General features: G+C 39.2%; 1 protein-coding gene across 2 annotated transcripts; it reads right to left on the bottom strand.

Annotated features, from left to right (window-relative positions):
- Positions 1–2,977: 2,977 nt before the first annotated feature.
- On the bottom strand, positions 2,978–11,057 carry vps26bl (vacuolar protein sorting 26 homolog B, like). 2 transcript variants are annotated; one of them, XR_012964677.1, is made up of 7 exons: positions 10,692–11,057; positions 9,051–9,207; positions 7,799–7,963; positions 7,527–7,702; positions 7,280–7,422; positions 5,555–5,854; positions 2,978–5,362 (listed from the first exon to the last, which is right to left on the bottom strand). XR_012964677.1 is itself a non-coding variant. In XM_076161316.1 (7 exons), exons 1-6 carry the CDS (start codon positions 10,912–10,914, stop codon positions 5,726–5,728), a joined length of 993 nt encoding a protein of 330 aa, XP_076017431.1. In that variant the 5' UTR covers positions 10,915–11,057; the 3' UTR covers positions 2,978–4,463; positions 5,701–5,725. The 2 variants fall into 2 exon arrangements, 1 of the variants encoding a protein (XP_076017431.1); XM_076161316.1 differs by having other exon boundaries at positions 2,978–4,463; positions 5,701–5,854.
- Positions 11,058–15,663: the final 4,606 nt, after the last annotated feature.

The raw sequence follows: 15,663 nt of genomic DNA, 5'->3' as shown, positions 1-15,663 counted from the left end.
TACACATACTGATTTTGAAAGTTGAGCATATGACAGCAGATAAAAATGAATCAATGCATCAAACATAATTCAGTTCACTGAATCCTTAATGGAAACTTGGGATGAGCTCTGAATTCTAAATATCTCTCTCTACACTAATTCCTAACTTCCAGTAAACCCTCAATCCATCTACTAGTGAAAGATGCAACATTTGAAATATCCCATCATCTCTGCAGTATCTGAAACAGGCACAACCATCCAAAAACTCTTAAGCCTACATACCCCTTAATTCAAATAAGATAAGATAAGATACAGCCTTATACTGTATGTGTGTGACTATACTGGATGTGATTCAAATTCACTTATCGACAACAACTCACTGACTAATGTGCAATTTCCACACCAAACAAAACCGTGTTTGAGCCTGCTTGCGAGAATCTGAAGTGACAGTCACTTGGCTGATTAATGTAGTTTTGTACTAGAAGAGCCATTTTTCAATTGCTCCTCATTCTGCTGAAGTGAATTCATCATTCTGTTCATGCCCGCTGACGTCCAGATTTGGCAGCTGTTCATGTTGCTCCTGATCAATCTGTCTGCAAATATTTGTTGTTTGTGGGCATATTTCAGCACTCTGGCTGCGTCTGTCTTGTTTTGCTCAGTCATGTTCACCAAGCAAAACATTTTTCTACATATAAACTTCAATGCTTGTTCATGTGGAAAAACGTCCATGATATCATTCATGTGGTATTCAGCCTGTTTGAGTTTCACTCCATGTTTAATGTGTTGAGTAATCTGATACAATTTGTTGTTGTCTGGACAACCTGTTAACGCACCTGAGCCAGGAGGGGACGTTTTTGCTTCTATTTTCAAGGGGAAGTTAGTAGTAGTTTTGCTCTCTGTACTAACTAAGCATTCACATCTTTTTTAAATCTTACGTAATGCCTGAGTTAAATACAGAAGATATGACAGGTGTGAGGAAACCAAAGAACTATGTCACACAATACAACTATAAACACCCGTAATTCATTTACATTTCAGTATTGAATTGTAAATTTAAAAAAAAATCTCATCTACCTCAGTAAGAAACATGAGCCACACCTGCCCCCTAGTGGTAAGACTTGGAACATACTCTCTGACCTTCCATTTACTGAAAACTTGAGCATTCAGTTGCAGAAACGCTTCACATGCAGTGACCAAACATGTTGGAATCGCATCTTATGTACATGTCTCCCTCATTCTAGAATTAGAGCAAAAATGCCCAATATTTACCATGTTTCAATGAATATAAATTGATGTTTTTATAGAGCACAATTTGCTACAAAATGAAAAAACTTAATTTGTCAAGCAAAACGTCCAGTGGTTCGCATCCTGATCCTCAAAGTTTCACTCCATTGCATATTTGCCATCTTTCGCTGTTCTACCCACACCTGAGTCAATAAACACTGGATGAGATGTTATTGTCAATAGTGTGAGGACTTGCAGATTGCTTTGAGAGGTTAGTCAGGCAGGCAGGCAGGCAGTTGGCACATTGGGGTTATCAAGTGGGCATCATCCTTCTTCAGTGTGTCATTGATGAGCCCATAACATCTCTGGAGGGCTCAACAGTGAATCCTGGCGTCCCAGATATACCCGCACTTCCTATCTTCCTGAAGTTCCTGGTGGTTACTTTTATATTGTGGCCTGATCAAATTTCGGAAAGCAACTACAAAGATGTCACCAAGCTAACCAGTTGCAACAATGATGTCATGGCATCTCCGCAGGGCTCTGAAGTGAATTCCGTTGTCCCAGATTCCATTTTCTCCAGCTGCTTCTCCTCTGTGCCTCTGACTTGCTCCCAAGTTCGGGTCAAGTCAGTGTTTATTACCTCCCACAGTTTCTTATCAGCTGCACTTAGCCACTTCACATGTGGTCTGTGCCCGTGTATCTCCCTCTCTGTTGGAGGTCTTGGTGGTCGGCTGGGTCCCTCTACCAACGTCTCAGTGCTCTGAGTTTTCCTCCTCCATGACAGGAGTTCTGAGGCTCTTCATCCAGACGCTGTGCTTCACTTGAGTGATTTGGCTGACCTGTTAAGAAGTACTGATCAATGTGAGGCCCCTGTCTCTCCTCCCCCATTTGGACGTCTGTTTCCTCATGTCAGCTGTCTCTCCATGTTGACACAAGGCCTTTCCCTCCTCGTCAGCTGTTCTTTCACAGACGTCGCTGGACCGGTTCAGATGATCAGATTCAAAAATTACTTATTAGCCAAATCAGGTGTGTTCAGTTGATCAGGAGTTGGTTCCCCACAGATCTTGATTAACTGAATACACCTCATTTAACTTATTGGGTGTGAGATAAACCAGATATGCAGGTTCATACATGGGTGATGGTTTGGACTTTATATGCATCTTATTACTAATTATTTAATAATTATCTATTATATTAATTAGTTCTAAGCATTAATTACTTATCTGTTTGATTATATAATGTGTCTGTAAATAGGATTTCTTCTGTTAAATTAGATATTTTATTGAGTTATCTTTATAAATGTAAATCTGAAGAATCTACATTAGAATCAACCTGGGATCCCCAATACATTCTAATTTAGAACAATGATTTACATATATATTCTAGAAATATAGAAATATACACATGAAGTATATGTCACTACAGGTTAACTGAACCTCTTCTGTTTCCTGTTTAATCTGACACTCATCCTTCCTCATATCAACAACACAAAACACTTTTTGTATCAGTTGTATCTTCACATGCACAAAATACATGATTGGTCAAGCTGTAGGGTATTTAACAAAGTTATACTAACCAATATTCTCACCGTAAAGCATTGACAACTCTACACATCTCAAAAGATCATGAAACAAAAATGGCAAAAAACCCTCACTCAACAATGTCAGAGCTCATCTGAGGACCAATGTGTTGAACCAGAGACTGAAACAGTAAAATTATCATTCATATGTAAATTCCTATTATAAGTAGTAAAGTTATCAAGACAGAGAAGATGTGTTTTTCAATAACTCCCTTTTAATTAAAAGAAAATGGGGAGGGGAACATTTATAGACAGGAAGATAAAATATGAATATTATAAGGAAGTCTGCATTTACATTGTGCAATAATATTCACATTTCATCCTTTGTTCCTATTTCAATCTCAGGCTACTCTACCACAACATAAATCAGTTGAGCTACTGTCTGCATCAGCACATACAAAGACAAAAATCACAAAGAGGAACAACTAAAACATGTGAAACTGAGTGTTTTACAGTCACACTCTGTATAACCAGTGCAAATGGAGTTCCAGTAGAAGCAGATATCTCTAAAAGCATCAACAATATAGCAAAAAGAGAAAACCTCTGAAATACAAACACTGATTTATCCTGGCGGTCAAGACAGATAAACATAAGCTGGGATGGAGCTTGTTATATTTCATTTGTACTTAATCTTTTAAAGATATGAATTATAAAAATATCTAACCCCCTCACATGATACACAGTGATATATGTATATATATAAGTTGCACAGCATAGAGCTTGTTAAGCTGATCAGGGCAACCAAAGGACAACAGGGTGCGTCTGGGCTTAGTGTGTTCTTATGCTGTTCCACAAAAATGAAGTTCAGAAAAGTAATAAAGGGAAGTAATGGAACTAGAACACAATGATCTACTCTGATTAACCAGAAACGACAAAACAACACATTTATGATTATTTCTTTTTCAGTTTTTGATAAGAGCTCAGTCAATCAGTAGCATAATCATACTTGTTTTGTTTCTGGTTAATCAGAGTAGATAATTGTGTTCCGGTTCCATTACTAAGTTTGTGATAAGGACTCAGTCAGTCAGTTCATTAACATGCACGTCATATTGGATTTTTCGGTGCTGTTATTAAGGCAACAAGCCGAATAAGCTCTATAATCATTACATATACAAGACTTGTTGCTTAAGTGGCCAATGAAGGGAGAGATACCATCGTTCCACTGATAAGATAATGATTGCTTCACATGCTCCAGTATATCAATTTATTTGGAGTCCACCTGACTCAATGAACACAGATCTCAATCTAATGAAGTAAAAAGATTTACGGCCTTAATGGGACTAAAAATAAACATTTCAACGTGCATGTAAACGGACTGTAAATGATTTTCAGGCCAAACTAAGACAGAATCGTCCTCTGTACATTCATTATTTTACAATAACAGGATCATAAAACCAAATTCAGACACATCCCCACGCTCAGTTTAAGAGCAGCTGCAGCAAATAAATGGGGAGAACAGGCACGGCAGTACAAAGTGGCAATTATTCTCAAGTATTGCACTGAAACTCGTGGCAATAAACCCTTCGGCACAAAGCTGAACAAAATGGTAGTCCAAACATTCTACAGGCAGTTAATAGGCAGGAGTCCCACTAAACACAAGTGTTAAAGTGACTCTATTGGATTAGAAAGTGATGCCTGAGGACAGAGTTTGACTTTACTCCTGAGTCCAGCTCATCCAGCACTGAGAACACAAAAAGCAGAAAGAGATCATAGTGCAAATATGAAAGCAGAGTGTCAAAATAGAACAAACAGTGTTAAAAAGTAAAGAGCAAAATCCCACACACAACCAGTTAGTACATTTGCATTTTTCAAGCAAGTGATGCAGTGGTAATGCTGGTAGAAATGGACAAATGGAGCGGATAAAAATGAATTCGGTTTAAAATAAATACTCTATATTCACCTCTGTTATCTGAGGAAAGCCTTGGAATGTATGAAAATATTCTCAGCATCGTCTTATACAAATTTGTAAATTCATTTCCTTTCATTCAGAGCGTCTGCACGTTTGCATTTAACAGGCTTGTTTGGTAAAATACGGACAAAATTTGACATAAAAACTAGAGACTGACAGATTTCAGCAGGGACAAAATGATCAACTCATACAGGTGAGTCAGATGGAGAACAATGCAGAATTATGCAAAAGGGAAAGTGCGATGCATCAATCTTATTCAATGCATTTCAATTGAGTTTAATGTTGGTGGCCTGTTCATTGACATGTGCTGCTGAGAAATACTGTTCTATTATATTTACTGTTACTGTAGATATTAAGTTTATTAGTCAGCTGTGAACATTTATTTTACTATCAAATGTTGACATCGCCCTTAAAGAATCCAGTATCTGTCAGACTGTAGTCAATACCACAAATAAGTAGGGGGCATGAATGCAAAATAATAATATTAAATGAATGACATCACAATGTAAAAGAAATGTGAGCTCTTTTTTTAGAAACATAATCTCATATATAATCTCCAACTCATACACAAGTGCATTTGTCTCCCGTGACAGACAGACAGACAGACAGACAGACAGACAGACCCTAAAGGGGTTATAGAGGGTTTCAGGTTTGATTCCTAGGTAGCCTGTCTAAGTGACCTGCTCTTGATGAGCAGGTTGGCACCTTGAGCCCCTGCCATCTATGGAGTGTGTGTGTGTGTGTGTGTGTGTGTGTGTGTGTGTGTGTGTGTGTGTGTGTGTGTGTGTGTGTGTGTGTGTTGGTGAGAGGTATCGTAAGCATATTGTAAAGGTGCTATATATGTACAGTGCCTGTACACACACACACCCACTATCTTAATGCAAACAAATACAGCCAAACATTCTCACACACACACACACACACACACACACACACACACACACACACACACACACACACACACACACACACACACACACACACACACACACACACACTTTCTCCCTACAGCAGGATGAAGGATGTTCAGAGCTTTAGCTGTCGTCCTCATTGATCGTGGCTTTCTCTGCATTGGAGGAGCTTTCAAAGCGCTGGGAAGCGATGGCTGCTTGGTGAGACATGCTCTTCCTCACTATGTCGCCTTTCCTCCACAGCGTGATCTCCTGCAATGACATAATGACTGATTATGACCATGGGATCCTGCATGAGGTGGTCGCTCACGTCTGATCTGCTAGGAATCAATACTAAAAGGTCAAACACAGAGTTATAAATGACTGAATACTTCACACTAAACATCACTACAGGCATGTCACCTGAAGACACTACTTTACATAACCCAGCCTACATCCTGATGCAAGTCATCTTCACTCATCCGTCGGTTGACAGGCTAATGAGGACCTCTGGGAGAAACGGGGATCCGCACACTGAGCTTTACAACTTAGTGCACAGATTACATGTTCTCCTTCCTGCTTGGGTTGGTTGAGCACCTCATCCTATATTTGACCTCCCCAATATTCCAGCCCGTTCATCTGTAAGCTCGCCACGACCTCCATTTCATAGTGTCGCTGAATGATTCACCAGATATTTGGCCCCAAAAAGGCATCAGCCTTGCTTGACTCTGCTTGAACATGCAAATTACGCTTTATTAATGAAACAGACAATGTAGAGGAAGGGGGGCTGGGCAATTAGAAAAAGATCCTTCTATATACGGGAAATTCTAGGATTTCGAAACTAAAATAATATATCAATGTTGACATAAATTCAGTCTGTAGGCTGGAACAAACAGGTGCTTTAAATGGTTCATATACTTGAGTGCTTTATTGATATTCTTATCATATATTTCTATCATATCTTTAATATTCTACCCTCATCGCTCATCAGATGGAGCCATGCAGCTGTTGTAACCTGGGAAGCAGCACCTCCATGACAAATAGATTGAATTTGATGTATAAAATCAGCCGAGTCTCCTGTCATGCTTATGATGGAAATAAATTAAACAGTAATATTTACAATACAATTTAAACAACTGTGGTAATGAGATCCAGCACAGAAATCTAACCACGACCTTAGAGCTCCTGAAGGGTAACGGCAATGAGCTACAGAGTCCTGCATGGCAATTAGAGCTCATTTTATGGCAAATACAGAATTGCATCATTGTCAATTTTTGGAGTTTATGCCATTTTGAGTTTCCTGTTTACGTAATTTGACACATTTAGCTGCTTTAGGGGTATTTTTCTTCATTTATACTTATGGTGAGATGTCGTGAATGATTTGAATATACTGCATATCCCCTATATATCTTTATCTTGTTATGATGTCGTATCCCTCCCATACCCTGGAGGGCTTGGTTATGTGATTGGCATACAGAAAATGTATTGTAATTATGTATGAAAGATTGATCGAATGAATAAATAAATGAATATCATCTCTGATAATAAGCCGCAAAGCAGCAAGACCTCACAACTTCAACTATTTGAGTACTAAGAAAGCAAAGTCACGAGCCAAACTAGATGACCTGAACGCAGCATGTGACTCACAGTGAACTTGATGACTCACATTGGGACATTTTGCAGTATGCGCTGACGTACCTGCTGTTTGAAATAGCGTCTCTCCTCCTCGTCGATGAGGACCAGGTTGAGGTAGTAACGCACAGAGAACTTCTTGTTGACGTCCCTCATGGTTGGCGTCATCTCATAGCCCGCTAGGAACAGCCTGATGGGGATGGACTCTCCTGCAGGACAGAAAAATCAATCAAGTCTGTCAAAAACTGAACGCACCCCCAGAGCCGGCATGGGGGGGCAGAGGTCAGAGTTCAGCATGAAACCTTCATGTTACCTCTGACTGGTGCACCGTCCATGATCTCATACTTGGCCACTGTGTCGTTCTCATGGTAGATGTTTGGCCCCGTGCCAGTCGTCTCCCGCTTGATGATGTCGATCTCCATATGTCTGATCTTGATCCTCACCAGCAGAAAGTAGATCTTACCTACGATCACGTCTTTTAAGTGATACCTGGAAAGAAAATGGCACCTGTCCATCAAAACCAAACACAAGACACATAAACTCACCAGTCATTTTGAGATCTTTGTGTATATATTATAGGCATACTTGGATTTATTGTACTCAAACTCTATGTGTAGACAGTCCTCGATGCCTACTTCCATCTTGATAGAGGAGTTGAGCTCTGGGTAGGTGCTGAGTGTGTGAACTAAGAGCTCCAGCTCTTTGCTGATGTCGTTCATTCTCCGGCTTAACGTCACCTTCAGAAAGTATCTGCGAAACAAACAGGAAATCAGCTCCTACGGCTCAAAAATTGTCTATAAATACTTCTATTACTCTATACATCTTCAGGGCGGGCCGTGTCATCACGGACATGTACGCTGCGGTGAGGGCTTTTCAAACCCAGTTGTGCCTGTGGGAGACTCAGATGCTACAAGGAAACCTGGGCCATTTCCCGTGCTGCCAAACCTGAAAGAGCAGATCTCTACCTCCGTGTTGCCAAGTGCACAGTTTGCTGAATAACTCTACGTAACCAGCGCCGAGTGTACCCGGCCATTTGTCGACTTTGAAGCCCAGAAATGTAAGTTTGGACTGCTTAGTAATCAGTGACACTCTAATCAAAGTCACTCTATGTTCGTCAGCACAGATCTATGTGCATCAGAGTAAAACAGAGTGTAGCAAACTGAGCCTTTCTTTATGGACTTTTGTGTTACTACTCAAAGTCATGGACTGTGAATAGTTGAATTGTTTGATTTTCATTGAAGGAAATTATTATTTTATTTTGGTTGTTTTGCTGTTCTGTGAAAAAAAGGTTCCCATGGAAAATAAAGTTGAAAGGTTACAGCTAGAGAGAGGCATAAAGTATTCTTTTATTTAAATAAAAATAAGAAACGGATCTCTTATTTGAAAATCCATTTCTCATGTGTTTTAAATAAGAGATAAGATAAGATAATCCTTTATTCGTCCCACAATGGGGAAATTCACGTTAAAGCAGCAAAGTGGATAGTGCAAAGCAATAGAGGGGATTAAGATAAAAATAAGAGCCATTTTATAATATTAAGTTGTGCTTGTTCCAGATTTAATGTTTAAGCTAAACTTAAGTATGTTTCTATACGAAAAAGTTGATGATCATATATCTGGAGAGAAGGGAAAACATGCACAATTATAGTCCATTGTTCAAGAAATATGGAGTCTGGCCCGCAGCTTAGTCCCAGTTTGTGTATTTGAGTTTGACACCCCTGCCCTGAGGTAACACTGTGATGGTGTTGTTATGTAATAAACTGTACATGTGATCGTTTCATACTGAGTTTAGATTGCAGATTACTAAACCGCTCTTGTTCAGTTCTTCAGTAGATCTTACCGTAGCTTGACATTCTGACCCGTGTACGACTCGTAGGGTTTCTCCACGTGCGTGAACTCAAAGTCAAACGTCTGCGACTGTGTGAGTTCTCCAGGACGAGCCAAGTCTTTCACAAGAGAGACAAACTCGTGATGGTTCCCTCTGTCGTAGTAAAGCTCTGGAAGAGGCACATTAGGACCATCAGACAGCTGCAAGGGAGCAGTAAGGCCACTATAAAAGCTTTCTCTTAAATATGATTCAAGTCAAATCGCTTTCAACTATTTACTTAACATATTAATATATTGATTGGATCCTCAGAGAAGATACAAAATGCAGCTACTTGATCTGATCTGATTCATTACTCCACTTTCTCTCTTAACAGGGTGATTTTCAAAACTGCAACTCTTCTTCCAAGCTCCACTTTTGACACAAATAATGATAAACAGATACAGGAGGAGGCGCACTGCAGTGCTACTGACTGAATTCAAAATGCACAGTCTGGCAAAGACAAATGGATGGAGCCCACAGCCACCACAATACTTACCATTAAAGAAATTAAACTCTGAAGAAGTAAATTTATGTTCCTCTCTGTCTGTCATGGTGGACAAATCACAGCAGTTTGATTAAACAACTGACTGGATCTGGTTTCTGCTTAATTTAATGTCTTTACTTTGACTTGTCCTCACATAGTTTTAACTCTTTTGGCCAGCGGTTCTCAATCGTAGTCCTTACGTACCAAGTGAGAACCACCACCTTCATAGAGATCCACTATAGAACATGAATAAAGGTTTTCAGCTCATTCAAACCTGTTTTCCAGCTGTATTCACTCATTAACTCTCCCTTTCCACAATCAAGGCTTGTGAGAGGAGGATAGAACGTTAATGTCATGCTTCTATTCTGCTTTTATTCTGAATTTGCTTTATTTATAACACAACAGTGTATGTGTTGACCCAGTCCATCTATCTCTGCATAGCCTGACCCAGAAACTGTAGTGGACCCTTATAAGCTTATAACCTCATTTTGCAAAGTCTGCCATCCAGACAGTAACATATCTTTTCATTTAGACTCTAAATGTGTCAACCTTTGAGCAAAACATATCAACAACCACCTTACTAGAAGTTGAAAAGCCTCAGGTGAAAGTTTTCTGTGGTAACATTGAGTTTACAGCAGTTACTGGGTGATGTTGCTAATAATGACTATTTCTTAATGTTAATAATCTGCCATGTATTTGCAGATCACTGGGTTCTGGCCTTCCACAGTTTGAGAACCACTGGTCTAACACTTGCACTTCAACATTAATTATTTGAATAACATCTTAAATGCAAATCCTGAACTTGTCTCATATCATCACGAGTTGTGACAGAGGTTAGAGGAGGATAAAAGGTCAGAGGTCTGAGTTGTAGAAGGAAAATATACGGAAGTGGAGCGTTTAAGGTCTCAGCTGATGCGTTCAAGCACACCGTCAACACATCTGTCACGAGACCTGACGCTTTCAAACTGACATTAACATTACGGTGCGTTCGCGTGCAGGTGTGAAGTTCAAAGTGTCGGGACACATTTGGCATGAAGCTAAAACGTCATAAAAGTAAATATTGCACAACTTCCGAGAGCTGCTTCTCCCTCTCAACGGCTAAGGGGTAGACACAGGCCGCGTCCGCTCACCTATCTGCCCGATGAACTCGATCTTGATGCCGTTGTGCTCCAGCCTCTTGCCCGGTTGCTTGAGGGTGACGTTGACTTTCCCGGCTACAGTTTCTCCATCGTAGAATAGGAAATATTTGTTCTTCTTCCCGTCTTCGCTCTTATGCTCCGCTTTCTTTCTTGTCTCGGCGTCATTCAGAACTATATCAATGTCCGCGCTGAGACCGAAACCAAAGAAGCTCATCGCTGCTCATCCAGGATACTGATTCCGATTCAACACGTTTTGTTGTATTGTTATTGTTGTTGTTTTCCCTGTAATTTAGCCTTTCGGTTGTCAGTGTGATGTCCAGTGCAAAAAGCCTGACAGAAAATGTAATATTTCGAGTTCCAAGTGTGCAACTGCGCATGCGCGACCAGTCATGTGAACGCGACCGCTGTTTTAACCAGAAGATGTTTGGACAGATTATAACATTATTAAATGTAAATATTTATAATGTCATATGTAAAACTCAAAGATATGAACCATACTCATAGTAACATAGAGAATTTGTCTAACTCTGACCTTTTTGTTATTTTTATTTGGTATAAATCAGAGAAAAGTGGATGATGCCTTGAAATAAAGACAACTGTGGCAAAAACGTGAACGACTCCGTTTTACAAAATAAATTCTGGATATTGGAATAAAAACACAATAAATATATTTTGTGGAAGTTATAAGAACTCAAGAAAAAACGTTATTCTGTGATGATTTAATTTATTGTTTGTCTTTATGATGATGATGTTGATTATTGTAGATTATGTTAACATCATTACCATAATAGTTGGGATACACAGAACTTTTACAATGCTTCTCAATGTTTTTTGGAAATGTTGCAGGCATCATATTTAAACATTAATTATATTGCATTTATGCTCATTAAGGTAAAAGAGAATTTTACACACCATCTCTATGTTTTGGGAATTTTGGTTTGTTGATGAGGTTCAGATGAGGGTAAGTGTGTGTAATGAACACCAAGTATTTTTCTGTTTATATTAGGTAACTTTGAAAGTGTGAGCAGAGAGGAGACAAAATGTGGAGGCATCATTTTTCAGGCAGCATGGAGTGATATTCTGACACACTGACATATTTATCTGAATCAGTGTAGTTGCGGTCATACACCCAAACCACAAATAATTGGCTCCAGCTTTTCCTGCAGTCTGCAGCTGGAAGGGCTCTGTGTCTGCTCTCACTCTCACTCTCACATATCCCAGCATGCAACTGGAGGCCAATTGGAGTGTTTTTTTCTCCATTAGCCCTCAAAATGAGTCAGTGTTATGATAGAACATGATTAGATCTCATTTCAGACAAAATAAAAGCTGCCAGGGCATCATTTAATTGTTGTCAAAATGATCGTAAAACTTCATTAGAACTAATTAAGCAGTTAGACACACACTCCATTTGTAATCACTGTGTCTTAGTTTATACCCATAATAACAATAAGGACTATTAACATGTAAAACAAGAACATCTCAATTAGCTATGATTACGATGATGGAAAAGGGAAATGACTGAAGGAAACCTAAAATATTTAAAGAATGATGTAAAAAAAAAAAAAAAAAAAAAAAAAAAAAAAAAAAAAGACGTGAAGGAGACAATCGTGAGCGACGTATTGATTGATTGATTGCTTTATGTGATTACACTCTGCTCACTGGTGACCGGCAGCAAGTACAGCATTGTGTCTTCAAAACGTACATTTCTTACAAATTGTTTCATAATTTCATGTCCAGTCAGACAATACTACTCCTACCAATAATGATAATAATGACAAAGAAGAAGAAGAAGCAAACGATTGCGATTTCTTAATTTACAAATGCAATGCAGACACTTGCCTGGGGCCCAGACCTGGACCCTGACCTGGACCAGACCCTGAAGGCAGCTGATTATTACAACTATCACACAACTGCTGAAACCCCCTTGAAACCAATGGTTGGCAATATGTAGTGTCCATCATGTCCTCTAGGGGTCTCTAGTCCAGTTCGCAGTCGCTATCAGTTTTTGAAAATATTCCAACTGTCATCAAACATTATCTTTCAGCTTATTCATTTTCTTCATACATATTTTTCTTTTACATAATTCCCTTTGAAATGCTAACTTTGACCTATTTTGTCCAACCAGTATATGTTTATAGTGAGAAAACACAATTCAAACTTTAATATTTTGCACATTTTTCCAAATAAATCACACTCTTTAAAATCTAACAAATTCCACACATTTTCGGTTCGACACTTGCTAAACTGGACATGAAATTATGAGACAATTTTTAGCACAACAACATAGCACGTTTAGTGACACTGGTCTGTACTTGCGACCCATCACCACCAGGGAGCAGAGTTTAATCACAACAGGGGATCCGATTGCTTCCTTTTAGTTTAAAATCAAGTATTCTTTACTTTAACCTGGCAACACTTCCAAATCTGACCATTTTACCTGTAATATAAATTGCCACAAATTACAAGCGTGTAAGAGTGTGTCTTGTATTGTAAGGCCTATGAAATCGCCTTTGAGGACACAGGAAATCTGCATTGAGATCCATCAGAAACTGGAAGACATCCTGGAATGTAAACTTTGTCAGTGATCCAGTAGTAAAGTATTTAAGAAAGGGGACACAATTTGTGTGGTATGAACAACACTGACTGATTTGAAATAAACTTTGATAAAAAAGCTAGTATACGCCAAATCAGTATAGCATTTTTCATCATAGTGTATAAATAGTAATATCCTTATTGTTATTATGGGAATAAACCAAGACACAGTGATAGCAAAGGGTATGTGTGTCTAATAGAAACAGTGTCTGTGTTACTGCAGCTCATTATAAGGCTCCTCCGGGACTCTTTTAACTACCTAATTAGTTCTGATGATGAGAAAAGGATAATATTGATCCTCCTTTAATCCAAAGTTTCACAATCAAACAACCATTGAATGATGCCTTGGCAGCTTTTATTTTGTATGAAATAAGATGTAATCATGTTCTTTCATAACACTGACTAAGTTTGTTAGTAGAGAAAAAAAATGACTCAAATTGTCCTCCAGTTGCATGCTGGGATATGTGAGAGTGAGAGTGAGAGTGAGAGCAGACACAAAGCTCTTCTAGCTGCAGATTGCAGGAAAAGCTGGAGCCAATTATTTGTGGTTGGAGTGTATGAGGCGCAGCTCTGCACTGATACAGACAAATATGTCAGTGTGTCAGAATATCACTTCATGCTGTGATACTCTAAATGAATTACTTCATGTGTCAGGAATTCCTCCACATGTTGTGTATCTGCTCTGCTCAGGCTTTCTGAACTGAAGAACTGAAATGTAAAAGTTCCCTGTTACCCTAATTGAAGCCTCATTTTAGTTAGACCAATAAATCAGGTGATAGTGGTGTTTTGTTCAAAATCGCACACTGCTAGCACACACACAGCCTTCACCTCCACCAGGATCTCATCGTCCGTTGGTTTGTTGTTTCAAAGCAGAAACAAGTTACTCAACAGGTTGAGTGGAGGGACAGTAAACTCTGATGGAACTTACTGGAAGGGTGATGCATGGCTCAGAGAAAAACAATTACATTTTGTTACATTTAAATTATGAATAGGTGCACTTGAGTCATGGACATAGGGAAGATTAACAACAACAAACAGGATAGGAGGGTGTAGAGAAGGAACCAGCAGGATGGAAGAGATCGAAGCCCAGACAGCAGCTCAAAGCACTGACGGCTCTATTCATGAGCGCAGAGGACTGGCAGCTAGACGTTGACCTGTGCAAACAGTTCAAGTTCCACACCAATATAACAATGAATTCACTATATGGTCAAATCTTATTGTTCCATCAGAGGACTAAAGACAGCCGGTCATTGTTCTGTGCGGTGCGTTTGAGGGCCTGTTTTCTGTTTCTCTCTCCGTTTTCTACCCCTTTCTCTCTCTATTTAAAACAGGTTTATCAGCTGAGATGCTGGCACCATGGCCTCACCACCTCTCCTGATTGGCTGGTAACCAAGGTAAAACGTTTTAAAACAGCAAGCCAGCCTTTATCAGTATTGGTTATTCACATTAATTCTTCTAAATAAACTTTGTGTTGGTTTGTCTTGTCTGCCTCCAACTTATTATCAGTTGAACTCTACTTTCAGGTTTTGTAGGATCATAACAGTCATGACTGAACTGATAAAAGATAATATGTTGTGTGTTTCCCAGGGAAAATTTAAAAAATGCTCCAAATAATGCTAAGAATGCAAATGTTTTATATTCCTGGAACACAGATCTGACAGTGTCCATCACTCTATTGTCATGACTTTCCATTTTAGCTGATTGATCAAACATGACTGGATACATTTGGTCAGATATACGACCTGAGTCAGAGGGAGTGTGTGAGTCAGCCTCTGTGTGTTCTGAGAAACATCACTCAAGAAAGTCCTTTCTTTAATCCCATGTTGAACCAAAGGGGCTTTCCAGACTATAATTGACTTCTGCATGAATGAAATCAGGTTATAGTGCTTCTCTCCAGACAGCTGCAGTACATCATCCCTGCTCAACACATTGATTTTAGAGAAATCCAGTCAGAGAACTTACTGCCAGTTAACAGAATGACCAGAAAGAAACATAAAAAGTGGATTTCTATGTAGGAAGTGGACATGGTTTCACTTCCAATAACAGATTCTGGCTTTGGATTTACAAAAATGCTGTCAGTGGGATATGATGCGTATGTAAACACATGGGAAGAGCAGTGAACTGTCATATGTTTGTCTTTCGTCCACCTGGATGTTTGGATATTAAATTTGTGGAAAATAAGATGGACGGGGAACTTAAGAGAGCTCATTTCTCCACCAAGCCAGATGTTTACTATCATTACTTTGAAATCAGATGAATAAGAACGATTAATCATGGTAGTATAACCTTATTTGTTGTTTTGTAAGTCCGACCAGAGACTTGTCAGGGCCTCGTCATACACACACACACGCAGGTGAACATTTCCTCCTTG

Source organism: Genypterus blacodes, unplaced genomic scaffold (assembly GCF_046128005.1).
Source record: "Genypterus blacodes isolate CSIRO-AG114 ecotype Tasmania unplaced genomic scaffold, CSIRO-AGI_Gbla_v1 ptg000111l_1, whole genome shotgun sequence".
Taxonomy (NCBI): domain Eukaryota; kingdom Metazoa; phylum Chordata; class Actinopteri; order Ophidiiformes; family Ophidiidae; genus Genypterus; species Genypterus blacodes.
This window is presented reverse-complemented; position numbering and strand designations above follow the sequence as displayed.

Coding starts and splice junctions, on each gene's coding strand:
- vps26bl (XM_076161316.1), bottom strand. CDS start 10,914: ATGAGCTTCTTTGGTTTCGGTCTCAGCGCGGACATTGATATAGTTCTG. Junction 9,208..10,691: donor CGAGTTCATCGGGCAGATAG/GTGAGCGGACGC, acceptor TGCCTCTTCCAG/AGCTTTACTACGACAGAGGG. Junction 7,423..7,526: donor GGACGGTGCACCAGTCAGAG/GTAACATGAAGG, acceptor TCTGTCCTGCAG/GAGAGTCCATCCCCATCAGG.